We start from the raw sequence: 14,297 nt of genomic DNA on the forward strand, positions 1-14,297 counted from the left end.
GCCAGGCTTGTAATCCCAGCACTTTGGGAGGCCGAGGCGGGTGGATCGCTTGAGCCCAGGAGTTCGAGACCAGCCTGGGCAACATGGAGAAACCTTGTCGCCACTATTAACAAAAACAGAAAAATTAGCCTGGTGTGGTGGTGCATTCCTGTGGTCCCAGCTACTCAGGAGGCTAATGTGGGAGAATCACCTGAGCTGGGGGAGTTCCAGGCTGCAATGAGCCGAGATTGCATCACTGCACTCCAGCCTCAGCCACAGAGCAAGACCCTATCTCAAAAAAAAGTTTTAAAAAATCAATTAAATAGAAAATATTTCACTATGTATCTCAATATCTTTAAGGTTCGTGGCTGAAGTGACTGGGCTTTATTATATACTAAGCCCAACTTCATAGACAATCACTTTGGCTTCCCTTCCAAAATTCTTTGCCTCAAAGCTATCGACAATTGAAGGCGGGCTTCTAACAGATCCAGCAGTCTTCATAGGCTGTCCTGGATCCCCTGGACTTGGACACGGTGCAGGCGAAGGAAAGGCCGAGGGGCAGAGGCGGGACCTAGAAGGCGGGGCTAGGAGGGCAGTGGGGCGGGACAGAACGGACTGAGTTACGTCATTTCCGCCTGCGACATTTCCTAGGAGTCAAGCGGCGCCGAGGCCAGCAGCAATTGGCAGGAGAAGGGAATAGTGTCGCCCCCTTTCAGCCGGTACTACTCGTCCGCTAGCCTTTATTGCCACTGGTTTGAGCCTTCCTTGTTTCAAGGCCCTAAAGAACCCATACCCTTGATATTCGTGCCCTATCCGTCTCCCTTAAGGACGTTTCCTTCCTCTAAAGTCCCGCAGCAAGGCCTCCACCTAGTTTACAATCCTGCCCGGGAGGAGCCCGTTCCTCAGAGCTTCCTTTACTCGCCTCGGTGAAATTGCGTCGGTATGATTGATAAGCCCTTGCTGCTCATATTGCGCGTTTACAGTTCCCCACTCCCCAGTCCTCCTCAAAGATAATGCTTCATCCACCTTCCCGCTGACCGGGAAGTACACTTTAACCTTTAGATTTTTATTCATTTCTTCCCCTTCCCCTCTCCCATTCCACCTAGGAAGTGGTTTTACGTCTTTTCATTTTTTGAGAGACGGAAAAGGGAAAGGCGTTTTTTAAAGGATAGGTTACTAGTTGTTTTTCGTCTTCTGCCCTCAGTATCAAGGACTACGGGTAAAAAGGAAAAGGGAAATTACGAAACTTACAAAGGTCACAAGAAACATTTGTTTATTTAATAAATTTAGTAGAGGAAACAAAACAGGAAGTATACCTGTTCCAATCCCAGCAAATTAAAAATTGTTTGCTGCTTTTAAAGTGAAATCCAGCATCCAAACACATCTTGTAGGCCTTTTTCCACGAAGAGTAAAAATAGACCAGTGAAAACATCATCTGTTATAATAAAAAGTTTTATTGACGGGATATAATAAGCTTGCAAAATCGTTATCTCAGAATCTACAAGTGGCACATGGGTGTAGTAAAATACTTAATTGCCTGAGGAGTTGTTTGATAGTATAGTTTATGTTTTCTTTGTTTTTGAGATGGAGTTTCGCTCTGTTGCCCAGACTGGAGTGCAGTGGCACGATCTCAGCTCACTGCAACCTCCGCCTCTTGGCTTCATGCGATTCTCCTGCGTCAGCCTCCCGAGTAGCTGGGACTATAGATGTGCGCCACCACAACCGGCTAATTTTTGTATTTTTAGTGGAGACAGGGTTTCGTCATGTTGGCCAGGCTGGTCTCGGACTCATGACCTCAGGTGATCCTCCCATCTTGGCCTCCCAAAGTGCTGGGATTACAGGTGTGAGCCACTGCGCCCAGCCTAATAGTACATTTTAGTATCTTAAAACTTATGAAATTTTCACATTGGTTAATTTATTTGAAGCATCGTTAATAACCACATAAAGTCAATCTTATTTCTTATCTGAAGCTATCAACAGTCCCACTCTCAGCTCCAGATGGTGTCCTCTTACACCTATTCAAAGGTTTTACACTTTAACTTACCCTTTTTTGCCTCTTTAAGTTCTGCTTCACTTTCATTTATCCCTCACTACTGGATGGTACGTTTTAACATGCTTTAGAATCTCTTTTTTTAAAAAACCTTTATCCATTCTCAGTCTGCAGCTGCACCCCAGTTTTCTGCTTCCTTATAGCACTCCAGAGAACTACTACCCTTCTTACTGTGTCAACTTTCCCACATCCTCAACCCACCCCAAGTTTCCTTCCCTGCTTACTCCACCGAAACTGTGCCTGTGTGTCACTAGTGACTATCTGTCCAAATCTCCTTTTTTTTTTTTTCCCCTATTTACTTGTCCTTGGAACCAATATTTGACACAATTGAATATGAAATTGTAGAACTTCATTGTTTATTTCTGAATTTATTTTGAGTGCTGGAATATATTTCCTCAATATTTTGTGTATTCATAAGTATATAGTGGTGGCATTTATGACACACTTTTTTGGAGTTTTCTAAACACTCTTGGAAAGAATATTAGAATACTTATTATAGTCCTAATATCTAATTTATGTTTAGTTTTTTACTTTTCTAAAATTTAGAATCAAGCATTCCCATAGAATGTGTATGGGTATAAATTGGAAACCATTTTTGAGGACAGTGTTGTCACAATATGAAGTTATATTGTATATATCTGAACTATATGCATATTGTGGGAAAAAAAAACAACACTGTGGGAGGCCAAGACGGTCAGATCACTTGAGGTCAGGAGTTCAAGAGCAGCCTGGCCGGCCGGGCGCGGTAGCTCAAGCCTGTAATCCCAGCACTGTGGGAGGCCGAGGCGGGTGGATCACGAGGTCAAGAGATCGAGACCATCCTGGTCAACATGGTGAAACCCTGTCTCTACTAAAACTACAAAAAATTAGCTGGGCATGGTGGCGCGTGCCTGTAATCCCAGCGACTCAGGAGGCTGGGGCAGGAGAATTGCCTGAACCCAGGAGGCGGAGGTTGCGGTGAGCCGAGATCGCGCCATTGCACTCCAGCCTGGGTAACAAGAGCGAAACTCCATCTCAAAAAAAAAAAAAAAAAAAAGAGCAGCCTGGCCAACGTGGCAAAACCTCATCTCTACTAAAAATACAAAAGTTGGCCAGGCATGTGGCTGAGATGCCCAGGAGGCAGAGGTTGCAGTGAGCCAAGATACTGCCACTGCATTCTGGCCTGGGCAACAGAGCAAGAGACCTTGTCTCAAAAAAAAAAGTTACAAATGTACACAAATATATGTGTAAGAATATTCATTTTGGAATTAGAAAAAAGGAACAGTCTGAATGTCCAATAATGGAGGAAAGAATAAGTAAATAGTGACATACCCAGTCTTAGAAATACTGTGCAACTATGAAAAAAAGGAGCAAGATCTATATGTATTAACATGGAAAAGTCTCCATAGGTTATTAAGGGAAAAAGAAAATATGTGTAGTTCGATCATGTTAATGCAAACAAATCTATATGTGTTAGTATGTATGTGTGTGTGTATACGTACAGACACATATACATGTTTTAAAATTTTAAATATATTAGAAAAGATCTGTAACAACACGTAACCATTGAAGAGAGAAGTGGGTTAGAAGAAGTCGAGGTGGGCAAGTTTTACTTTCTACTGCATAGTTCTGTATTGTTTGAATTTCTGTATTATTTATATGATAACTTTAAATGTAAACAAATCTAGACAGTATTATGAATAACTTTGGATTTCAAACAGTAATGAGCTGTTAAATAAGGAATAATATTTACAGATATCTCTAATGCTGTTTTTTAATTGTCCTGATTCTATGGTTATTTGTAGCTGATCAAAATAACTATATTCTGTATGTTGATCAGTGAAAAAGAACATGGACAAGAAAACATGAAAGTAATAAGTTGACCACTACATTTTAAAATTCATTATAATTATTTTTCTATTTTTTCTCACGTTTAAAAACTGAACTTGTGGTGTGATTTTTTTAAGTTATACTAAATCTCAGATGGCAAAGCTACCTTTTACATTTGTCTCTTTTAGTAGTATAGTGACAGTCTCCTTAAAAGTTATTAAAACTGATTCTCACAATATTTGCAAGGAAACCATTTTTTTCTTGAAGTGTCCTGAAATACAGATAAATTATATTCTCTATTTCTACCTGCTGCCTAGCAAGAGTATTTCTCAACATACTCTCCTTTGATCAAAATTAACAGGCTGGGCACGGTGGCTCATGCCTGTTATCCAGCACTTTGGGAGGTCAAGGAGGGTGAATTGCTTGAGGCCAGGAGTTTGAGACCAGCCTGGCCAACAGAGTAAAACTGTCTCTACTGAAAATACAAAAATTAGCCAAGCTTGGTGGCACACGCCTGTAATCCCAGCTACTCAGGAGGCTGAGACATGAGAGTCACTTGAACCCAGGAGGCAGAGGTTGCAATGAGCCGAGATGATGTCTATGTACTCCAGCCTGGGTGACAGAGCAAAACTGTGTCTAAAAAAAAAAAAAATTAACAAATCTTTTAGACCTGAAATATCATTCCTTATTCTCATTTGTGCTAATAGTTATTTTTAAATTAAGAGAATAATTGTACTTAAATATTACCTCAGTTTTCTAATTGGAATAATGTATATGAATAGTTTTTATTTTGGAAAATAGTTTGTATTACAGTAATAGATATGATTTATTGAGTGGCTATGGTGGGTCAGAAACTATACTAAATGCTTTACCTGTGTTATCTGAGTTAATCTTCACAATTCTGTGAGTTAGGTACAGTGAGTCCCCCTATTTTACAGGTGAATAACTTGAAGTTTGAGTGAGCTAAGTAACTTTTGTAAGCTCACACAGCTAAGGATGAAGTAGAATTTGTTGAGATTTAAACCCAGGTCTATCTTACTTCAGAGCCCAAAGACTTAACCTATTTCCCCATGCCTCCTGTATTATAAAGGCTATTTGTAGGGAAAGCAAAAAAAGACATAAGTTTTTTTCCATCCTTCTCCCAACTCTTAAAAATGTCAATTTAAAAAACAACAATTTATCAAATTAGGAAGAAAATACTGTTAGTTTTAAGCATCTGGATAACTTTAAACATCAAAAAGGAAAATCACAAACTGCGAAATATATAAATACATTTTTCATGTTTTTTAATGAATGGCATATCCTTTTTGACAGTTTTTCTGTTCAGCCTCTGTCTTTCTAAACATAACGTACACATTAGATGTGTGTTTTATGTTTAAATAGGTCAGGGCTTTGGGATTTGTAAAGCCTTACATGTTTTGCATTTTACATGCACCAGTTCAGATCAATTTTTATTATTTTTAGAGAGACAGGGTCTCATTCTGTGTCCCAGGCTGGAGTACAGGGATGTGATCATAGCTCACTGCAGCTTTGAACTCCTGGGCTCAAGCAATCCTCCTGTTTCAGCCTCCCAAGTAGCTAGGACTACAGTGTGTGCCACCCTGCCCAGCTTTTTGTTGTTGTTGTTGTAGAGATGGAGGTCTCACTGTATTGCCCAGGCTGGTGTTGAACTCCTGGCCTCAAGCATTCCTCCTCCCTTGGCCTCCCAAAACCATGGGATTACAGGCATGAGTCACTGTATTCAGCCCAGAATTTAAGCTTTTAAGCAAAATTTGTTCACTTTGAACTATGATAAAGCATCTCAGAACCATATTGCCACTGTCAGTGTAATTAGTAACATTAGTTATCCTGTGAAGTATTAATAACTCTAAGAGTAGGTAAAAATCCATGTTTCTCCCTGTATTCAGTGCATGACCTTTTTTTCCTTTCATATTTGATCATATAAGGTCTAATTTTAGGTTAGGGACCTGGGCAATTTTAGTGGTTGCAACTCTGTCTCTATGCATGTTAAGAAAGGTTTATTTGAAGTCATGCAACAGTGTATGTAAAAGTCAGTGACTTTCAAGATAAACTTGAATTCAATAACTGGCTTAATTACTTACTATTTGATCTTAGGCCTTTAAGCTTAGGCTTCTCATATCTAACACAAGCTATTTAGGGTTGTGGAATTGGAAAAAACAACATATTAAGTCATCAATAATTGGTGACCACCTTTGGCTGGGTGCAGTGGCTCATACATGTAGTCTCAGCACTTTCAAAGGCAGAGGCAGGAGGATCACTAGAGTACAGGAATTCAAGACCAGCCTGGGCAACATAGCAAGAACCTCTCTCTACAAAACATTTTAAAAATGAGCTGGGTGTGGTAGCATGTGCCTGTAGTCCCAGCTACTCAGGAGGGTAAGGCAGGAGGATCGATTGACCCTAAGAGTTCAAGGCTGTAGTGACCTATGATTCTGCCATGGCATTCTAGCCGAGGCAACAGAGACTCTTTTATTTTTATTATTTTGATATAAAATATTATTTTAATTGTTTTATTTATACAACTCTATTTAATTTTCATTGGGTTCTAGTGGTAGTTTTTTTTTTTTTTTTGAGAAGGAGTCTTGCTCTGTCACCACGCTGGAGTGCAGTGGCACAGTCTCGGCTCATTGCAACCTCCGCCTCCTGGGTTCAAGTGATTCTTCCGCCTCAGCCTCCCGAGTAACTGGGAACACAGGTGCATGCCACCACACCCGGCTAATTTTTTTTGTATTTTTAGTAGAGACGGGGTTTCACAGTGTTGGCCAGGATGGTCTCGATCTCTTGAGCTCGTGATCTGCCCGCCTCGGCCTCCCAAAGTGCTGGGATTACAGGCGTGAGCCACTGTGCCTGGCCTCTAGTGATAGTTTTATAATGGAGCACATAAAATTATTTTAGGCTGGGCGCAGTGGCTCATGCCTGTAATCCCAGCACTTTGGGAGGCCAAGCCAGGAGCAGTTTGACAGTAGCCTAGGCAACATAGCAAGACCCCATTTCTACAAAAAGAGGTAAAAAAAGAAAGCCAGGTGTAGTGGTGCATGCCTAGAGTAGCTGTTTAGGAGGCTAAGGTGAGAGGATCACTTGAGCCCAGCAGTTTGAGGCTGCAATGAGCTATGATCACACCACTGCACTCAAGCCTGGGTGACAGAGCAAGACTGTCACTAAAAATAAAATTATTTTAAATGTACCCTTTTTGCTCATTTTCTTTTAGGAATTTCAAATGCCTTGGAAAGAGGACTTAGAATTTGCAAAGCAGGATAAAGCTGCCAGAGTCATTCAGCAGGCCTGGAAAAGTTTCCTTGTAAGTTTATTTACAAGTTTTACTGAGATATAATTTTTATGTCATAAAATTTAAAGTGTACAGTTCAGTACTTTTTTTTTTTGACAGGATCTTGCTCTGTTGCCTAGGCTGTAGTGCAATAGCACAATCTCACCTCGCTGCAGCCTCTGCCCTTCATGCTCGAGCAGTTCTCCCACCGCAGCCTCCCAAATAGCTGGGATTACAGGCACACTATTACGCCTGGCTAATTTTTGTATTTTAGTAGGGACAGGGTTTCACCATGTTGGCCAGGCTGGTCCGAAACTCCTGACTTCAGGTGATCCACCCTCCTCAGCTTCCCAAAGTGCTAGGATTACAGGCGTGAGCCACCACCCTTGGCCAGTTAAGTACTTTTTATATAAAGTGTCCAATTCAGTAGCTTTTAGTATACTTGCAGAATTGTGTGCCACTCTTCACATTAAAAAGAAGACTTTTTAACGTTTCAAAAAGTTACAATTATTTCATTAGCTGCACAAATATTTATTGAGTTCCTGATCTGGGGCAGGCACTTTTATAATGGCTATCAATGAACGTATCATTAATAAGATTATTTGCCTTTCACCGCTAAACACTTTAGTTCTTGATTGAGGAACCAGTATTGTAAGCAGATGTTAGGACTATAGTCACTCATTAAATATTTATTGAATACTTATTCTTGAGGAGCTTAAAGTTTATTAGTACACTAAATCTGAGTTAATGTCGTGGTCACTTGTTGTGCTCCTATAAGGGTAGAGCTGTTCTTATATGTGTAAGGAATATTCCAAGTTGAATTACCTGGTTGGGTGAGAGCCAAGAGCTAAAATTACCTCACTCTTTTCTCTCTGATAGCAGCAATACTCTATCTGTGCCTGGTAATTTTAAGTGAAGTATTATGGGTCTGTTTCTAGCACATGCTGATACAAAGGTTTTATGGCTTACAAGACCACCTTTGTATCAGTTAATCACATTTTGTAAAGTTGCTTCATTATTTGCCTTTACCAAAGCCATAAAGGCTATGCTGAGGTATAACAATGTTAATTTCTAACACTAAAATAACATATATTTTTTAAAAATACAAGGGTCTCACTATTTTGCCCAGGATGGTCTCAAACTCCTGAGCTCAAGTGATCCTCCCACCTCAGCTTCCCAAGTAGCTCACCCTATGCCGAACACCATTGTATTGAACACCATTGTATCCAGCTAATCTTTTTTTAAAATTTACTCAGTTGGTTTTGATCAACATACTTATCATCTAGGATTACGCTTTTCTATCATTTGCAACTGTTTTCTTCCACATCCAACCAGCCACACACCTTTGACTAGCTGTTGTGTTCCTGGCATTGTGCTAGGCAATTTCACAATACATCCTTGCCCTTAAGGGAGCCTCAGTAGAGAAGTCATGTAAATAAAGGGGTGGGGTGTGTGTGTGTGTGTGTGTGTGTAGACTGAGGTCATATTTTCACCTATCCCTCAAGAACCTCATTGAAATGACACTATGTAATATAGAAGGGTAATCCATAACAAAGAGGAGGGGGATTCATCAGCAGGTAAAAATTTTATCTAATTTTTGGAAAACCGAAAATAGATGATAGCATCCTGTTGGAAAAACTGTAGAAACACTTGCCTAGACACATTTCATAGGCGTTCCAGTTTCCATTGAGGGAATTGGTTTGCCATTAGAACCCCAGAGAGGATATGAATTTGGAGTTAACAATTTAAAAGAGCTGGAAGGAGAAGGACTGAAGACAAGGAGGTTAATTGAAGGTCTGTACACGGAGCAGCTGTGCCAGTTGTCTTCAGTCTTTTGCAGATCAAGAGCTGCAAGTAGGTGGATATTTACTGGTAGTCTTGCTAAGTTGGGTTTATTATGTATTTTAGATATGAACCCCATATCTAATATATGATTTGCAATATTTTCTCCCATTCTGTAGGTTGTCTCTTCATTCTGTTGATTATTTCCTTGTCTGTGTAGAAGCTTTTTAATTTAATATAATCCCATTTACCTATTTTTACTTTTGTTGCCTGTATCTGGGGTTATATCCACAAAATTATTGCCCAGATCAGTGTCATGAAGCTTTTCCTCCATATTTTCTTCCAGTAGTTTTACAGTTTCAGGTCTTATATTTAAGTCTGTAATCTATTTTGTATTAATTTTTGTATATAGTATGAGATTGGAGTCTTAATTTCATTCTTCTACTTGGGGACATTCAATTTCCCCAGCATCATTTATTGAAGAGACCATCCTTTATTCATTGCATGCTCTTGGAATCTTTGTCAAAAATCAACCATAAGTGTATGGATTTATTTCTGTGCTCTCTATTCTGTTCCATTGGTCTACGTGTATGGTTATATGCTGGCATCACACTGTTTTGATTATTACAGCTTTATAGGGGATTTTGAAATCAGGTAGTATCGTGCTTTGTTTTGTTTTGTTTGTTAATGGGGTCTTTTGTCGCTCCATATGAATTTCAAAATTGTTTTTCCTATTTCTGTGAAAAGTGTCATTGGTATTTTGATAGGGATTGCATTGAATCTGCAAATTGCTTTGGGTGGTATGGACATTTTCACAATACTTTCCATTCTATGAACACAGAATAGCTTTCCATTTATTTGTGTCTTATTTGATGTTTTTTTATATCAGCATTTTATAGTTTTTAGTGTACAGATCTTTTGTGTCCTTGGTTAAATTTACTCCAGTATGTTTTTGGGGGGGATAAGTATGGTAAAAGGGATTGTTTCTTAATTTCTTTTTTGGATAGTTTGTTTTTAGTGTATAGAAACACCACTGATTTTTGTATGTTGAGTTTGTAACTTTACTAAATTTGCTCATTCTTTTTAAGAGTTTTTTGATAAAGTCGTTTTTTTTTTTTTTTAGATTTTTTTTTCAAAGACGAGGTTTTGTTGGTCAGGCTGGTCTTGAACTCCTGACCTCAGGTGATCCATCCTACCTTGGCCCCCAAAGTGCTTGGATTATAGGCGTGAGCCACCATGCCCGGCCTGATAAAGTCTTTAAGGTCTTCTATATATAAGATCATGTCATTTGCAAACAGAAGACAATTTAACATCTTCCTTTTTTTGATGTGTATATCTTTTATTTCTTTCTCTTTCCTAATTTCTCTGGCTGAGACTTCCAGTTCCATGCTGAATACAGGTGGTAAGCAGGGGCATCCTTGTTCTTGATCTTGAGGAGAAGCTTTCAACTTTTCACCATTGAGTATGATGTTAGCTATGGGCTTGTCATATGTGACCTTTAAAGACAAATTAAGGAATATAGTGAGACAAAAATGGAGACACAACATACCAAAACTTATGGGATGCAGCAGAGGCAATTCTAAAAGAGAATTTCATAGCAATAAATGTCTACATCACAAAACAAGATAGCTCCCAAACAACCTAATGTTACGCTTCAAGGAGCTAGAAACAGAAGAACAAATTAAGTTAGCAGAAGGAAGAAAATAAAGATTAGAGTAGAAGTAATTGAAATAAAAACTAGAAAAACAATAGAAACTAAGAGTTGGGTTTTTGAAGAGTTAAACAAAATTGCCAAATCTTTAACTACACTAACTAATAAAAAAGAAAATCAGGTGTGGTAGCACATGTCTGTAGTCCCAGCTACTTTGGAGGCTGAGGCAGTAGGATCATTTGAGCCCAGGAGTTTCAGTCCAGCCTGGGCAGGATAGTAAGACTACATCTCTAAAAATAAACAAATAAATAAAAATAAAATAAAATTTAAAAAAAACCAGAAGACTCAAATAAAATCACAAATGAAAGACAAGACATTACAACTAAAACTACAGAAATATAAAGGAAAATAAGAAACTACAATGAACAGTTACATGCCAATAAATAGGATAACTTAGAATAAATGGATAAATTCTTAGTTACATATAACCTCCCAAGAATAAATCATGAAGAAATAGAAAATGTGAAGAGACTAATAATGAGTAAGGAGGTTGGATCAGTAATAAAAAACCTCCTATCAAAGAAAAGTCCAGGATGGCTTCATAGTTGAATTCACTGATGGCTTTACTGTTGAATTCTACTAAACATTTAAAGAAAAAATAATAATCTGCCCTTTTCAAACTCTTTCAAAAAATTGAAGAGGAGAGCATACTTCTAACCTCATTTACAAAGCCAACATAACTTAGATACCAAGGCCAGACAAGGATGTTATAATAAAATTACAGGCTTATATCCCTGATGAACATAGATGAATAGGATCTTCAACTAAATACTAGCAAACTGAGTTTAACAGCACGTTAAAAGAATTATTCACCATGATCAAGTGAGATTTATCCTTTGTATGAAAAGTGATTCACCATATACAAATGTGATAGACCACATTAATAAAGGTTAAAAACCGTGTGATCACTGCAATAGATATTTCATATATTTTACAACACTTCTTATCTGAATAACATTTTATTTTATATTGATATAGCTACCCTACTGTTCTTTTGGTGGGTATCTTTACATGGCATCTTTTCCTATTCCTTCCTTTTCAGCTTTTTGTGTCCTTATCTTTAAATTATGTCTCTTGTAAACAAAATATAGCAGGTCTAACTTTGCATAACTCTAAGCAATCTTTATCTTTTAATTAGCATGTTTAGACCAGTTATGTTTATTGTGATTACTGTATTCATTGGGCTTAAGGCTACCACATTGCTTTTTGTTTTCTACTTGTCTGATCTGTTTTTTCCTGCATTTCTCCTTCCCTTTCCCTTTCTTTGTAGTAATTGAATATTGTTAGTTTGTCATTATTTTCTTTATTAATTTTTTAGTTATTTTGATTGATTAAAGATGCCATGAATTGTTTTCTATTTCTCCTATTCACAGGAGGTGGCGATATTTTCCCTTTCATCTAGGCTATTTTAGTTACTTGCTTTACCACTAAAACCAATAGATAGGACATGACATTCTGGAACCTCTTAGTCTAGGTCATAGAAAGCATTACAGTGTTCATGTCTGTGTCCTGACATGTTCATCTTGAGTGAGAACAGCCACCATGTAAGAAGAATAACTGTCCTGAAACTGCCAGGCTGAAGGAAATCCCAAGCTAGCCTCATGGAGAGGTTGCCTACAGAGATTGATGATTGACTGTTCCCAGTTTTAACAGATATTCCAGCCCACTTAACCAGATACATAAATGAAAAGCCCATTTTTGATACACCATCCCCAACAAATGTAATAAGGAAAAGAACCAAGAGACCTATTTGACAGCTAGAATTGAGGTCCCTGACATTGGGCCCCAGTTGAGCCATTCCAGCCGTTCTGCTGTTCAAGTCATCCCAGCTGAAGCCTCAATCATTGTGGAGATGAGACAGTACTTCAATACTGTTCCCTACCAGAATTTCCATTATTGTGAGCATAATAAAATGGTGGTGGTTTTTATAGTACTAAATTTTAAGGTACTTTGCTACACAGTAATAGATGAATAGAACAGCTATATATTCTTCTAGAGGGTTAAGCTAGAAAGGGCAACGTTATAGTATTTGCCCTTGATTAATTAGTCTCTACCTAAGTTAGTACTTTAACCCTTTTCAGAACAATGTAACAATCTAGTAGCAGGTTAAGTTAGCCCCTTCACCTTTGTCCTATTATTTCCTGACATTTCCTTAACACTTTTGTTTTAAATACAGTAGACATTATTATTATTGTTTTAAACAGCCAGAGTTCTCTCTTTTATTGTGGTAAAATGTTCATAACGTAAAATTTACTAGTTTAACCATATTTAGGTGTATAACTCAGTTACATTAAGTATGATCACAGTGTTGTGCAACTGTCACCACTATCCATTTCCACAGCTTTTTCATCATCCCAAACAAAACCTCGTGTACCTATTAAATGAAAATCTCCTAGTTGCTAGACCCCAGTTATCTCTATTCTACTTTATGTCTCTGTGAATTTTCCTGTTTTAGTTAGCTCATTTAAGTGGATTTGTCTTTTTGTTGCTGGTTTTTTTTACTCAACATAACATTTTCAAGGTTCATCCAATTTATAGCATGTGTCAGAATTTCATTCCTTTCTAAGGCTGGATAATATCCCATTACATATCTGGAAGCTACATTATATTTATAATTTCATCTGTTAATGCACATTTGGGCTGTTTCCACTTTTTGGTTGCTGTGAATATTGCTGCTAAAAATTGATGTAAAAGTATCTGTTTGAGCCATTGCTTTCTTTTGGGTGTATGTCTAGAAGAAGAGTTGCTGGATCATGTTGTAATTCTATGTTTAACTTTGTGAGGAACTGCCAGACTTTACCACAGTGACTGTACCATTTTAGAGTCCCACCAGCAATGCACAAGGTTTCTAATTTCTCTATATCCTTGCCAATACTTGTTATTTTCGTTTTTTGATAATAGCCATCCTAATGGATGTCTAGTATCTCATTGTGTTTTGATTTACACTTTCCTAATGACTAGTGATATTGAGAATCTTTTCTGTCCTTATTGACCATTTGTAACTGTTCTTTGGAGAAATATATTCAAGACCTTTGCCCATTTCGCATTGAGTTAATTTTGTTATTGAGATGTAGGAGTTCTTTATCTTTTTTGGATATTAATCCCTTATCAAATATCTTCTTTGCAAATATTTTTTCCCGTTTTGTGGATTGCCTTTTTATTCTCTTGATAGTGTCCGTTGATGCATAAAAGGTTTAAATTTTTTTTTTGAGATGAAGTCTTGCTCTGTTACCCAGGCTGGAGTGCAGTGGCACAGTCTTGACTCACTGAAACCTCTGCCTCCTGTGTTCAAATGATTCTTCCGCCTCAGCTTCCCAAGTAGCTGGGACTACAGGCAACCACTCCCATGCCTGGCTAATTTTTGTATTTTTATTTAGTAGAAACAGGATTTCGCTGTGTTGACCAGGCTGGTCTTGAACTCCTGATCTCAAGTGATCTGCCTGCCTTGGTCTCCCAAACTGCTAGGATTATAAGCATGAACTACCACACGGAACCTAATTTTTATATGGTCCAATTTATCTTTTTGTTCATTTTGTTTCTTGTGCTTTTGGTGTTATATCTAAGAAATCATTACCAAATTCAATATCATAAAGCTTTTCCCCCGTATTTTCTTCTAGGAGTTTTATGGCTTTAACTCGTATATTTGAATCTTTTTTTTTTTTTTTTTTTTTTTTTTTTGA

The 14,297-nt window shown here is 38.0% G+C and overlaps 1 protein-coding gene across 2 annotated transcripts in view; it reads left to right on the plus strand.

The window, feature by feature from the left end:
* Window positions 1-616: 616 nt before the first annotated feature.
* The window catches only part of CUNH11orf65 (chromosome unknown C11orf65 homolog), a 65,989-nt gene continuing 52,308 nt past the window's right edge, over window positions 617-14,297 (plus strand). The window contains exons 1-2 of one of the 2 annotated variants that reach the window (XR_004270952.1): window positions 617-698; window positions 7,068-7,157. Coding sequence is in view for 1 of the 2 variants with exons in the window: in XM_032285672.1 (XP_032141563.1) it covers window positions 7,077-7,157 (81 nt within the window). In the remaining variant the exon portion in view is untranslated. The remainder of the gene's footprint in view (window positions 699-7,067; window positions 7,158-14,297) is intronic. The other variant, XM_032285672.1, reaches the window with a different exon arrangement.

This window comes from Sapajus apella, unplaced genomic scaffold, assembly GCF_009761245.1.
Source record: "Sapajus apella isolate SASKATOON/1434 unplaced genomic scaffold, GSC_monkey_1.0 scaffold16, whole genome shotgun sequence".
NCBI classification, from domain to species: domain Eukaryota; kingdom Metazoa; phylum Chordata; class Mammalia; order Primates; family Cebidae; genus Sapajus; species Sapajus apella.